The 13,805-nt window shown below is 31.7% G+C and overlaps 1 protein-coding gene across 3 annotated transcripts; it reads left to right on the top strand.

Moving 5' to 3' along the window:
- The first annotated feature begins 3,470 nt into the window (after positions 1 to 3,470).
- LOC126890060 (uncharacterized) lies at positions 3,471 to 8,327 on the top strand. 3 transcript variants are annotated; one of them, XR_007700271.1, is made up of 2 exons: positions 3,471 to 3,707; positions 7,405 to 7,639. XR_007700271.1 is itself a non-coding variant. In XM_050658887.1 (2 exons), exons 1-2 carry the CDS (start codon positions 6,604 to 6,606, stop codon positions 8,143 to 8,145), a joined length of 309 nt encoding a protein of 102 aa, XP_050514844.1. In that variant the 5' UTR covers positions 6,121 to 6,603; the 3' UTR covers positions 8,146 to 8,327. The 3 variants fall into 3 exon arrangements, 2 of the variants coding, with proteins under 2 accessions (XP_050514844.1, XP_050514845.1); XM_050658887.1 differs by lacking the exons at positions 3,471 to 3,707; positions 7,405 to 7,639 and adding exons at positions 6,121 to 6,838; positions 8,072 to 8,327; XM_050658888.1 differs by lacking the exon at positions 3,471 to 3,707 and adding an exon at positions 6,121 to 6,838.
- Positions 8,328 to 13,805: the final 5,478 nt, after the last annotated feature.

The following is a 13,805-nucleotide window of genomic DNA, read 5'->3' as shown; positions in this document are numbered from 1 at the left end:
ACTTAAAGTGCACTTAACTGAGCTGTCAACTAAACCAAAAATATCAAGTCTGTCAAAGACAAGTAGTTCAATTGAACCAGTGACACCCGTTGGAAATGTCAATTGTCAGCTGATTGAAAATCGAAAGGATAAATGGGAGACACAAACAAAGAGAGGTTTTAACAAAAAACGATCAGAACCGCTTCAGGGAACCAATGAAAATGCTGGAAGTATCCTGCGTGTGGCCCCAAAACATATGGCGATCTTCCTGTCTGGTTTCGATCCAAAAACGGAAACTCCGGAAATTATCAACTACCTAAAAGAAAGAGAACTGGATGAAAACGTTATCTGTGAGAAAATGAAAACCAGGACAGATAAATACAAAAGTTCATTTAAAATAACTGCACCAGAACTAAAAATACCCCAGTTGATGAAGGAAGAATTATGGCCTAATGGTATAATATTTAACCATTTTCAGAACGTTCAGAGGCACCCAGGTGTCAGAAGACACAGCAAAAGATATCAATAATACACTTGAATACGCAGTCAATCGCAATGTTGTAGAAGACCACGATGAATGTTTTGCTCTGTGTCTAACTGAGCACTGGAAAACAGAAGATCAACTGAGGGACTACAATGTGAAAAATTTCAAACTGATATCTTCATATTGTAGAGGCAGTTCACAGGAACATGGTGGTAGTGCGGTATATATCAAAGAACCGTTTATTGCAAAAGCCCGGGAAGACATTTCAAGCTTATCAGAAAGATCAGTGTTTGAGTGTTCTGCTGCAGAGGTGCAAATTGATGGGAAAAAGATTGTAGTGCTGTCCATATACCGAACCGAAAACCCACAAATTTTAATAGATAAACTGGACCAAATACTCTGTGACCTAGTTGACAAGGACTCCATCATTTTTCTGGCTGGCGATTTTAATTTGGATATGCTGCTTGATGGTGTAGGTTGGCCAGGTGCATTAAAAACGTTTTTGAGCTCCTTTGATATTAAACCCTCCATCAAAGACTATACACGCATACAAGGTAACAAAAAATCCTGTATAGACAATATTTTTACAAATCTAGACATATTTGATTCTGTTATATTCAATCCCCATACGTCTGATCATACTGCTCAAAAGGTAAAATTTGAATTAAATAATATTGACTCAAATATAACAAAAAAACGAATATTTAACAATGAGAATAAAGATTCTTTTAAACTTATGTTGAGTAATGTTGACTGGGTATCTGTTATCGAGACATTAGAAGTAGATGATCAGTGGGATACTTTCATGAATATAGTTCAAAAAATTTTTGTAAACTGTTTTCCACTTAAAGAGATAAATACAACAAATAAAAAAAAATCTCAACAGTGCTTGCAAAATGATGATATAAAAAACTGTAAATCTAGGCTTGATGTTTTGTTTACACTATCTAGTAATAATGATGAATATAAAGATATTTACAGGGCAGAAAAACGTAAGTATAATGCTTTACTCACTCAATATCGAAAAAATTGTTATAAGGAACGAATCGAAAATAGTGAAAATAAAACTAAAATGGCTTGGCAGTTGGTAAAAGAGATTAAGGGCAATTCAAAAAATCAAGGTAATTTTTGTTTAGAGGGTGATCCTCAGGTGCTTTCTGATGAAATAAATCAATTTATGGCAAATGCTGCGGCTGAAGCTGTAAAGAAAATTAAGCCTGTAAAAAATTTTCAAATTAATATCGAACAAAATAATCATTGCATGTTTTTAACTCCTGTTTCAGAAAAAGAAATAGGCCATATAATAAATAACTTAAAAAACAAGCATAGCTCTGGTTATGATGAAATATCAACCAGCTTAATTAAATTTGTTTCATCAGAGATTTGTCTTCCTCTATCCTTTATAGTCAACACTTCTTTCAGGCAAGGTAAATTTCCTCAAAGTCTAAAACTGGCAATTGTCAAGCCACTACATAAAAAAGGTGATGCTACTAAGATGGAGAACTATAGACCAATAAGCCTTCTTCCATCATTCTCAAAAATATTCGAAAAAGCAATATATTACAGACTACAAAACTTTTTTACTACAAACAACTTATTTAGTAATTCGCAGCATGGTTTTCTTGCAGGGAGGTCAGTTGAGACAGCTACCTATGATTTTATATCAAAAATTTTAGAAAAACTAGAGTCAAAAATGAAAACACTAGGTGCTTTTTTAGACCTATCTAAGGCTTTTGATAGCCTAGATCATGCTCTCCTATTGCAAAAATTATATTGTTATGGAATACAGGGACCAGCATTGAAATGGATAAAATCATTTCTTACAGATAGATCACAAAAAGTATGCTTGGAGAAACAGGGATGTAAGGTTTACTCTGAACCGATAAACTTAAAATTAGGTATACCACAGGGGAGTATTTTAGGGCCTTTTCTCTTTTTGGTCTATATAAATGACCTGCCAAATGCAGTGATTAGTGGTTCCTCAAACCTGGTAAACTTTGCTGATGACTCAAACATGCTATTTTGGGAAGAAACATTAGAAACACTCCTCACAGTGGCAGAACAAACTCTGGACAAGGCTGAACAGTGGTTCTGTGGAAATAAGCTGGTGCTTAATACTGATAAGACAGTATTTGTTTACTTTAGAACCAGCCAATCACGAGAAGAGTTCCCAGATACAGTCAATCTTTTATCCCAAAACACAGAACCTTCTAGATCAGTTAAGTTTCTTGGTCTTCATATTGACCAGAACTTGAATTGGGGAGAACAAATAAAAAATGCGACAAAAAAACTAAATAGAGCCTGCTACTCATTAAGAGTTTTGAAAAACTATCTAGACCAGGGAATCTTACTATCGGTATATTATGCAAACTTTTATTCTCTTATGCGATATGGAATAGTCTTCTGGGGTGCTTCGGTGGATAGCTCAACTGTCTTCATAGTCCAAAAAAAGGCAGTCAGGGTGATCCTAGGACTAAAGGCGAGAGAATCCTGTAGAGGCCGATTCAAATCACTCAATATACTCACTTTCTCAGCTGTCTATATATATGAATGTATTATGTTTCTCTTTAAAAATTTTACTTTATTTTATCACCTACAACCAAATCATGAATATAACACAAGAAGCCTTAATTTGAATATTCCACTTCACAGATTGTCCCTAACAGAGAAAAGTCCTTTGTATGCGTGCGTTAAATTTTACAATAGTCTACCATCTGACATTCAACGGGAAACAAGCTATAAAGCTTTTAAAAAAACGGTTTTTCAACACCTGGTTAACATTGAGCCGTATACTGTGGTGGAGTACCTGGCCTATCAGCCTTGATCAGCATATATGTAATTTGTATTGTTTGTATATTTTAGTGTATTGTTAATATATCTTTTTAATATGTGATTATTAGTAGCATTTTTTAATATGTGATTGTTAGTAATGTGACGTTATTTGCTCAATTATGTTAAAAATTTATGCAAATAAAAATTTACTCTACTCTACTCTACTCTGATGTTTATTTTTCGTTTACTCTGGTTTAACCTCACTTAACTAGATAGATCGAGAAATATTAAATTACTATTACTATTATTCAGGTTGAAAAATGCCTTCTTCTAAGGTAAAAGGTTGCGAAGTCGATTGGGGAAAAATAATGTGAAAATGAATTCTTTCCCAAAAGAATCTGAACGACGGAAAGTGTGGATTAAAAATATAGGGTTAAAACAAGATCCAAACAAATATGCTGTTGTTTGTGAAGTAAGTTCTTCAAGTAAAATTAATTGAGTATTTGCATTTGATGCATTCTCTTTATAATATTTATATCATTAAAAAATATTGTATTCAATATTTGAAGGTTTAGGAACACTACTTCTGACATGTGGAAAAAAGTTAGACAAGATGGTAGCAGAAAATTAAAATGCAATGCTGTACCAACAATATTTAGAGAAGAAAGCGAAAGTATTTAATTATTTATATTGGTTTTTTGTTTATTCACCAATTTAACACCTATAGATATTTGTATAACAAGAGAGCGAAGTGCACCTTTTCCTTTCAAGAATAAAGCTTACTAGTTTACTACAGTAATCATTCAAGGGAGGCAAAGGCACTTCTCCCATGTTATACATTTTTCCACCTCCCTCAAATAAGTCATTTTTCCATTTTTAAAATATTTATATAACTGTTGATTGAATACATGAATCATAATTGAATACAGGAATTTGTGTATTCAATCAACAATAGAACTAACAAAATTTATTAGAGAACTAAAACTAACAAGTAGGTACAGTATAACTATCAAATTATTAATGAAATATTTTTAAATCAAAATAACAATTTACTGTTTTTACCATTTTGCAACATCTATAAATAAAATTTAAAATTATGGATACTTACCTAATAGAAAATAGAGTAATAGTATAGGGTGTCAATAAGTTATTTCATCTATGCTATGACATAGTATGACGTCAACATCACTTTTACTTTTACTCCCTAGGGATTAAAAGTACTTTGTTTCCCTAGGGAGAAAAAATATGACTATGCTCCCTACAATGAGGCCAGGAAATGTATACTTTGGATAGAGGTAGGTGGGAAAATCTGTTTTATTCAGTTATTGTGATTTGTTTCTTAGACAATCGGTTTGTTCTAGCAGGAGTTTCAAACGGTCTGAAACCATTAGCGAATAGTGGACCAGCACGAGTAGAGGGGATAGCACTCGTAACTGTATTATGTTCTCTCACTGACCAACTGTTTGCTGACTAGTTCGACTGTTTGCTAGAACAAACCTATTATTCAAACAAAATGTCCTCTACGTCAGATTGATCAGAATTTTAAAAATGTGTCATATCAATCAAATCAAAAAATTTAAAAAATTGTTCCTGTAACCATTTTTAGTGGAAATAATAACAGTACTTATATTGGATCAGAGAGCCACCCAATTCATTGTTAAAGTATGATAAACTAAAAGTTAAACAATTAGGCATGCACTTCATATTATATTTAATGAAATATAACCCACTGGTACTCATACAAACTTGACGGCAAGCAAATTCAACAAATTTTTCCTCATTTATTAGTTTTTCACTACCGTTAAGTTTGGAAACAAGCGCTGTTGCCAAATAAAAACATATACAGTCGGAAAAATGAAAGAATACCCATGAACGATCACATCAATCACATATTTTGTATTTGCTGTTTTTTTTTCATAAATAATAAATGAGAGAGATAGATTATTAATAATCTGATAATCTGAATAATATGTGATTGATGTGATCGTTCATGGGTATTCTTTCATTTTTTCGACGGTATGTATTTACCACAGCAACTACAGGTGACACTGTTTCTCTTTGTCTTTAAGAGTGTGAAACAAAGATAACTACAGTGGGAAAAATAAAGAATACCCATGAACGATCACATCGATCACTTATTTTGTGTTTCCTATCTTTTTCTATAACAAACGTTTATTATTTATAGAAAAAGACAACAAACATAAATTAAGTGATTGATGTGATCGTTCATGGATATTCTTTCATTTTTCCAACTGTATCTGTAATATACGCTGAGCTCGTAGGTAGAGGGGATAATTAAAAAATCGCGAGAGCCAGTAGTGACAAGTCTGTAAACCTTTACTGGAAATTTGACATAAATGTCAAAGTGAATAATTTAAAATTTAAATTAAAAACATTAATTAGAAAAAATATTAGTTGGTCAAAGCTGTGGTATATATTTTTATCTTAAGTATACTTACGGTTTAAATACTGAATTAAGTTTTTTTAATATTTTGTAATATCTAATTATAATTAGATATAAATCATCTAAGCGCCATCTACACGATAATTGTGAATGTATCTGAAGTAAGAAATTAATATTTCATTAATAGAACGTTAAAACAGTTAGCAAAATTTTTAAAAAATCGATTACAATCTAATTACTTTTTTGCGTTGTAAATATTAAGCGATAAAATTAAATAATAAATTTAAAAATTACTGGTGAAAGTTGAATTAGTAATCCGCTAGGAGCGACACCAGCGAAGCTCAGAGCGTATAAGTGGGTGCGTTTGGATGACCATAGCGGCTGACTGTCAGCAGAAATCGGCTGAGTGGTTGTATCCAGCTGTGATAGGGAAAGCTTAGTAAATCTCTCAGCGGCTGACTTCCAGCGGTGACGTCTGACAGCTACTGTCAGTCATGTTTTCCTATAGTATAGAAGGCTTAGATAGAAGGTTATGTAAGATTTTTGTTTGTTTATTTTTTCTTCTTCTTTTGTGGCCTTTGGAAGCTGTGCCCATTTAGCCAGCAACATTTTTTAAAATTAATGCCTAACTAAACCTAAATGCTAAACCTACCATACAAGAAAACCATTACGAACCTAAACGACCAATCAAGGATACGGAAGGGAAAGTAAAGTTATTTAAAAAATAAACCATTGTTAAAATATAAACTAAATAAATAAAATATAAATTGAAAACAATAATTTGACATTATAAATGTAACCTCCAATATTATGACAGACGTCAGTTACCATGACATCATATATTATACTCGTCACTAATTCTAGCCAATGAAATGCTTGCTGTAATAGGAATGGCATATCAAAAAAATCTGACTATTCTCTATATATTTTTTCAAATTTAGAATATGGCAACAAGGGGAAAGTTATGTGCATTCCTCATTGTTTGACTTTTCCTATATCTTTAGTATCAGGTCATCCTACAATACAAATACTTCCTGCAATGATTGGAAGTAATGCAGAACAAGAATTGAATTTGGAATCGCCGAGAAAAAGGATTGGTGTACAAAATAAGAAAGTATATAAAGGACAACAAACATCTTCCATAAGCGATCAAAATTGTATAACTGAAATTCAGGAAATAGATTCTGCTCCACCTTTAGGTATAAAAAATATTTTGACATTTTTTTTATTTAATACACAATTTAATTTACCATCTGATCATGAAGCTATAAGTAAATGGTGTGAATGTTGAACACATGAGGGAGAAGCTGCCATGTGGCAACTCTCCTGTATAATATATTTTATATTAGTTCACATAAATAGTTAATTTATTAAGTCTGTTGGCCATGGTTTCTTCAGTCACCTTTCAAATCCAGGAGGGGTATTTAGCAGTCTTGATTCGTTACTTGGATGATCCGTTGTCCATCAAGGAAGTTTCTTGTGATTATTCTAATTTCTTCCTCTACCAAGGATGTGGCAGAGTTATCTTGTATAGGGTTTTGTTCAAGTGTAAACACTTTTTTGCGCCAGTCCAGAGCTGTCTGCCAGCGCTGTCTTGAATAGAAAGGTGGTCTATTTTTCATGCCACTGGCATTCCAGTGAGACTGGCACCAGTTTCTGGATACATGTAAACGTTACTTTATTTTATGTAAATATTATTTTCATTCTAGAATCAAAGGGAGACTCTTTTAACAGGTAAATGACGCTATCATTCTTTTTGTTCTAGAAAAACTGTAAATAGTATTTAAGGCAACGATTGTGAATGAGTGAGAAGTCTAATAAAGCCACGACGAGATACTGTATTAGAGCGTACGATTTGGAGGTATTTTTGATTAGATACATTTTGTAAAGTACAATATAAATTAGATTTGATAATGTGTAGTATTTCCTAATAAATTAAATACTATTAAGTGTTTATTGTTCTTGTAAGTTAGTGTGGTAAATAAATAATATGAAGTAAGTCTGTGTATTTAAATTAATATAAGTGTTCTTATTTAAAAATAAATAAAGTCAATTCAAAATAAATATTAGTCTAAAAATCAAATTAGTAAAGTCGCTCACATGTCACTAGCAAAGAAACTTGTCAGCTTTTTGTTTCCGGTTGATTTGGACAGGTTAAGAATTTAAAGTGGTAACACTACATGTTAAATCAATCATTTTAAATTGTTTACAGTTTTACTTACAGTAGGAGAGATGTAACATACTTTTGTTTACCAGTATGCAAAAATTAAAAAATCTTTCATAGATATTGATTCACCACTCAAGAACTAACAAATTGTGAAGAGCACAAATATGCCTGTACTTCGTTATCTGTCCAGGGCCGATATCAATTGATTGTCACAATATTGTATAGGTATAGAATAATTCATTTTATTACAATTAACAGTTTTTAGGTTTCCATACTTCTAAAGGAAAAACGGACCCTTATAGGCTCGCTATATACTTTACTATGGCCAAAAAGCGGTAGTGAGAAAAGAAGACATAACATCAGAAGAAACAGAAATGACAAAAAAAAAAGGTGTTCGACAAGGGTGTATACTTTCACCAATATTATTTAATATATAGGTACTCGGAAGACATATTAAGTAAGACAATGGATGAAATAAACATAGGCATTAGAATTAATGGCATGATCATAAATAACCTGAGATACGCTAATGATACAGTTCTTTTAGCCGAATCACATGAAAACCTACAGATACTGCTTACTTAATAAAGTGACCGCAGTAAGTGGAGAATATGGACTATCGCTTAACATAAGCTTTATTCCAGCAATGCTAAACCTACAAAAATTTTATCTGTCTCTTCCACATTAACCAAGAAGAGGTGTTGAAATTTCTGATACATTTCCAGTGGATACATTACCAGCTATTCGTGATGAATAATGAGTAATACAGACTTAAAAATTCATACAGACCTAGCAGTCATTACTTAGCTTTTGATTAAAATTGACAAATCTAAACGCACAAGTGGTCTATTACTTTTCTGTCCAAAAAACGTTTATATGTTTTTTGTCATTTTGAATTAAACACCTATAAGTTCGTTTATGCTTTATGTTTCTAGCTTGATTCTATTTTTGAAGTTATTAGGTGCGATTGGGAAAAATGTTGTGAGTTTTTTATAAAACTAACAGTATGCACTATTGTGCACACAGACAATATAAAGTTAGTTACTAAATCTTTCAAGTTACGTATCAGTGGAAATAAAGTGTGAACAAAATATATTGGTGTTTTTAGTAAATATATGTTTTATAATTTTTTAATTTGTGCTATTCTTTTAATGAAATTTTTTGGAAAGTAGTAAGTATTAAAATTTAATTTAATATTTAAATAAATTACAAATAACTGTTTGTTTTGAATCTATTTATTTCCTTGAAATAGTTGAAATCATATATACAGTAGACGCTCTCTTAACCGACCATGACGGGAGCTGCCCATAGGTCGGATAATCAAAAAGTTGGTTAAACCGAAAATCTTTAAAACCACCCTCAGAAAGACATTACATACAGTAGGAAAAATGAAAGAATACCCATGAACGAACATATAAAACACGCTGTATTTTATATAGCGCTGTATATATACGCGCTGTACAGTGCAAGTACATGTAATAATTATTGTTACATGTGCTTGCACTGGACAATTTTCTTTGTGACACGGTGACAGGAAAATACAGCGTGTTTTATATGTTCGTTCATGGGTATTCTTTCATTTTTCCGACTGTATGTAACTCTATTAAAAATATATATATATTTTATGATCTATAAACAAAAAAGTAGTATGTACATATAGTCCGTCCGCTATAACTTTTCCCATGGGTCACGATTCATTTTCAAACAAATTAAGTCAAAATATAAAGTGAAACGAATGTCGATGTGTATATACATATGTAATTAACAATATCACTCACAAGACAAATTATGAAACTTGTATGACCTCTAATCTAAAAATAGTATCATCCAAAAAGGTGTAAGGTCGGTCGGTTAAGAGGCCGTCTACTGTAAGTATAACTTACATACATAAAAGTACACACACTATTTTTTAATCCATGTTTAAACACTGGTTATGTCACTAGTATTAAAAGAGGCACCTAAACACATTTTGCAAATTATCACAAAAACTAATCTTGTAAGTAACAGACCAGTTTAGCTCCAGCATCCTCATCTGATCTTCCCCCTTTTCTAGCAACAGTTTATGCCTGGGAGAATCCACCTGCAGAATAACTGATAAATGCTTATACTTTTCATTAACAATAACCATACTAACTCCTTCCACGCTATGTGTTCTGCTTTACTATTTTGACCAGCTTCTTATCTTATTCCCAGTATCTTCCACACATCCGAACCTAAATGACTTAAACTCATACTCTCACCTTTTCTATAGAATTATCACAATACCGTTTTAGCTTTTTAAGAAGCAAATGATATTTTTACACAATCAGTGTGAAACCCATAGATTTATAATACTCTAGATTGCGCCTTACGATCTTAAAATGGGTGACGGTTGCGACAGAGATAAATGAGCCTATTTGGTCGGTAGTCTCTTTCTAATTCAAGGGGAGTATCGACGACGTCACTATCCTACTCTGTCGTCGAGTATTTTAGATGGTTTGACAGTTCGAGCGCATGGCGACGAGAACTGGTCGTTTGTCTTCGGACGTGGATAATCCTGGTTCGAATCCCATACCAATCATTACTTTTTTTATTTTTTATTTAATCAATATTGCGTTTATTAGATATTATTACATCTCTAAAATAAATATATGCAAAGAAATATATAACAAATAAGAAAAACTGTGTAGGTACCTATAGATTTTTAAAAATATAAAAGCCAATGTTATTTTTTTTAATAAGTTAATGGTAGAATAGTATAAAGTAATTAAAAATATTCGTAAAAAATTACCAATAATTAATATCAACATAATGTACCATCGATTTATTAATTGAATCGGTCATTTCAAAAACAACACGAGTCACATATTCCTAATTTTACAGAAGAGCAAAGAAAACTTAACTATATAGTCGAAAGATGGATGAAATGGATGACATCAAAATTCAGAGTTATATTGTAGTTTTGTTCCTAATGTTTTTACTGGACTGGTGTCGTTTTTGCACACAACGTTTATCTTAAAGGAGTCTATTCCTCTCAAAAAGTTAGTTTCTCAAAATTGTGGACTTTGCTGTTTTTGAAATGACCGATTCAATTATAAGTAATTAGACATTATTTTTATTTATGAAACTATTGTTACAATTTTTTAAAAAAGTAGAAGCAAAACAAATATTGTTCACTTCACATCATTCGAATAAGGACGAATTTATATTAATAACGAATGACTTATTTTACTATGCAGTTCACAAATTATGTATTCCAATATTAACTTACTATACATACGTACATTTATTATCTGCTAGATTTACTTAGGTCCATTTTTCAGATGTAAAAATATCTAATAAACGCAATATTGATTAAATAAAAATAAAAAAAGGTAAAGTTGGTATGGGATTCGAACCACGATTATCCATGTCGGAAGACCAAAGACCATTTCTCGTCACCACCCGCTCCAACTGTCAACACATATTACTCGATAAAGTGGGATAGTCACGTCGTCGATATTCCCCTTAAATTAAAAAGAGACTACCGACCAAATAGGCTCATTTATCTCTGTCGCAACGGTCACCCATTTTAAGATCGCAGGGCGCAATCTAGAGTATTATATATCTATGGTGAAACCAATTATTGCAAGCCCCACTGCAGCCCATCCATAATGAGACCAGAATTTTGTTTACAATGATTTGATTCAGATTCATTTAGTTTCTGTTCTGTTATGAATTAACGTCTTTTTTCTCCGAATCAATATTGCACTATCTACAGGCACTTCAGACTTTCTCAAAACAAGCAGTTCTAATAAAAGAACAACATTAATTTAATCAAAACATAATTTTGCATTTTTTCATTTTTTGCAATGTTTCTATATAACCTCAATCTTCTTTTTACAACTGACAGTTATGTAAAATTTATATTTTTGTGTGCGACTAGGGCAACCAGTGATCACTGAGGGCGGCCATATTTTGCTCTGGTTTCCGGGCTTGGCTACACTCTCCCTGGACGCACTCTGGTTTGTATAGGCCATTTCAAGACTTTGACGTTTATGACACTAATTGAAAGCTGGAAGGCAAACATTGAAATTATTTATATTTGTACCGCATTGAGTTTCTTAAGTTTTTTACGTTTAATAGTTTTTTTATAAAATAGTTATTGTTGTTATAAAATAGTGGTTTATATAATTGTTTTTATATAATAGTTTAATCGTTGTATAATAGTTTTTTATAGTTGTATTTTCCGAACATTTTGCTGTTGACTTCTGTAGCTTCTAGCTGTAGAAGTACTTTAACGACTGTATTTAGTTGTAAGCAGTGAATAAATAAACATAAGTAAATATTTTCAAAAGCTTTTGGTATATAGATCCATTTTCCCTCAAGGGGTATGAGTTAACCTACAGTAGAAAAAGTTTTTCAAGGGTGACAACATGGACAAATATAGTTACTTACATGGACATAGTTTTTTTTTGTATTTGGAGCTTAGTAATAGTTTTTACACAGGTCAACAAATGAAGGCATTCAAGAGTTTAAATTCTTACAAATATTTTGAGGTAGGATTTGTATATAATTGTGGAGCTATAAAAATAAATAATTTCATCATAGTGGTTCACCCCAGATATCTTAAAAAATGGACCTTTTAAAGAATTTGTACAGTCGGAAAAATGAAAGAATACCCATGAACGGTCACGTCAAACAGGTACAATCACATATTTTGTATTTGCTGTTCTTTTTCTATAAATAATAAACGATATAGATTAATTATGTTAATAATATGTGATCGTTCATGGGTACTCTTTCATTTCTCCGACTGTACCTGCAGTGAAAAAATTTCAAGAGAAGAAACTGAGAATCTGCCGGAAGAGGTGAAATGTTTTTTGATTTTAGACAACGCTCCTGCTCATCCCTCTGAAAATATTCTATGATCAAAACATGGCAACTTTAGTTGTATGTTTTTGCCAAAAAATACATCGCTTATTCAACCCATGGATCAGGAAATAATTTTAGCAACAAAATGAATATATCGCAGAAAGTTTTTAGATGAAGTAATTGTATGATGAAGATAACACAGAAGATACAAGAGGGCAGCATACTTTGCAAAACTTAACTGTTACAATTTGAAATCAACAATTTGTTAAGTTTGCTACAGCATGGAAAGGCAGTTATTAAGGGGTTACATAGGTCTTGCGGGTAGAAAAAGTGACTTTTTAAAAAAATTATATCTTGGAAACTAAAAATTATTTTTATTTATAATTGGAACATGTAAAAGTATAGTACACTCAAAAAAATTTCAGCCAAATATATTCATTTTTGTAGAGTTGACTGCAATTTTTCGACAACAGCCCTTTTTTGTGGTGAGCAGCATAACAAGTCCAGTCTCATCTGAAATTTCTTGTAGTTTATACCTCTGGTTAGTGAATGAACAAAGATTTTTTTATTAGATGAGGTCATTTTTGTTTTATCAAAAAAAAACTACTTTAAAAATGAGAAAAATTGGGGTCAAAAATGTGTTTAAACTTATGTAAAATCTTCAAATTTCATTTTTTTTAATTCCTTCGTTCATTTACTAGCCAGAGGTATAAACTACAAGAAACTTTTTGATTTCAAATGAGACTGGACTTAGTTTTGCTGTCCACCGCAAAAAAACCTACAAAAATGAATATTTTTGGCTGAAACTTTTTTTGAGACTACCTTAAGTACTATACTTTTACATGTTCCAATTATAAATAAAAATAAATTTTAGTTTTCGAGATATAATTTTTTTAAAAAGTCACTTTTTTTACCCCTAAGACCTATGTAACCCCTTAAAAAAATGTTTGATGGCCAAGATGCATACATATATTTAGAAGGAAAGTTCCTAATTTCTGTAGTATAATACATAATACCGAAGAGGAAGTAGCTCTAAGCGCCGGACTCCACTTGCGATTTGTAGTCGTGAATATTGAACACATTCTTTCAAATAGAAGTCAATCCATGATTATTTAGTTACAAATGGATTGACTTGTATTTGAAACAATGTGTTCAATCTTCCTGAT

This window comes from Diabrotica virgifera, chromosome 8 (genome assembly GCF_917563875.1).
Source record: "Diabrotica virgifera virgifera chromosome 8, PGI_DIABVI_V3a".
In the NCBI taxonomy this organism is placed as follows: Eukaryota; Metazoa; Arthropoda; class Insecta; order Coleoptera; family Chrysomelidae; genus Diabrotica; species Diabrotica virgifera.
Note: the sequence above shows the minus strand (reverse complement) of the source record. Positions and strands in the feature narration are given on the sequence as shown.

Coding starts and splice junctions, on each gene's coding strand:
- LOC126890060 (XM_050658887.1), top strand. CDS start 6,604: ATGTGCATTCCTCATTGTTTGACTTTTCCTATATCTTTAGTATCAGGT. Junction 6,839..8,071: donor AGATTCTGCTCCACCTTTAG/GTATAAAAAATA, acceptor AACAGTTTTTAG/GTTTCCATACTTCTAAAGGA.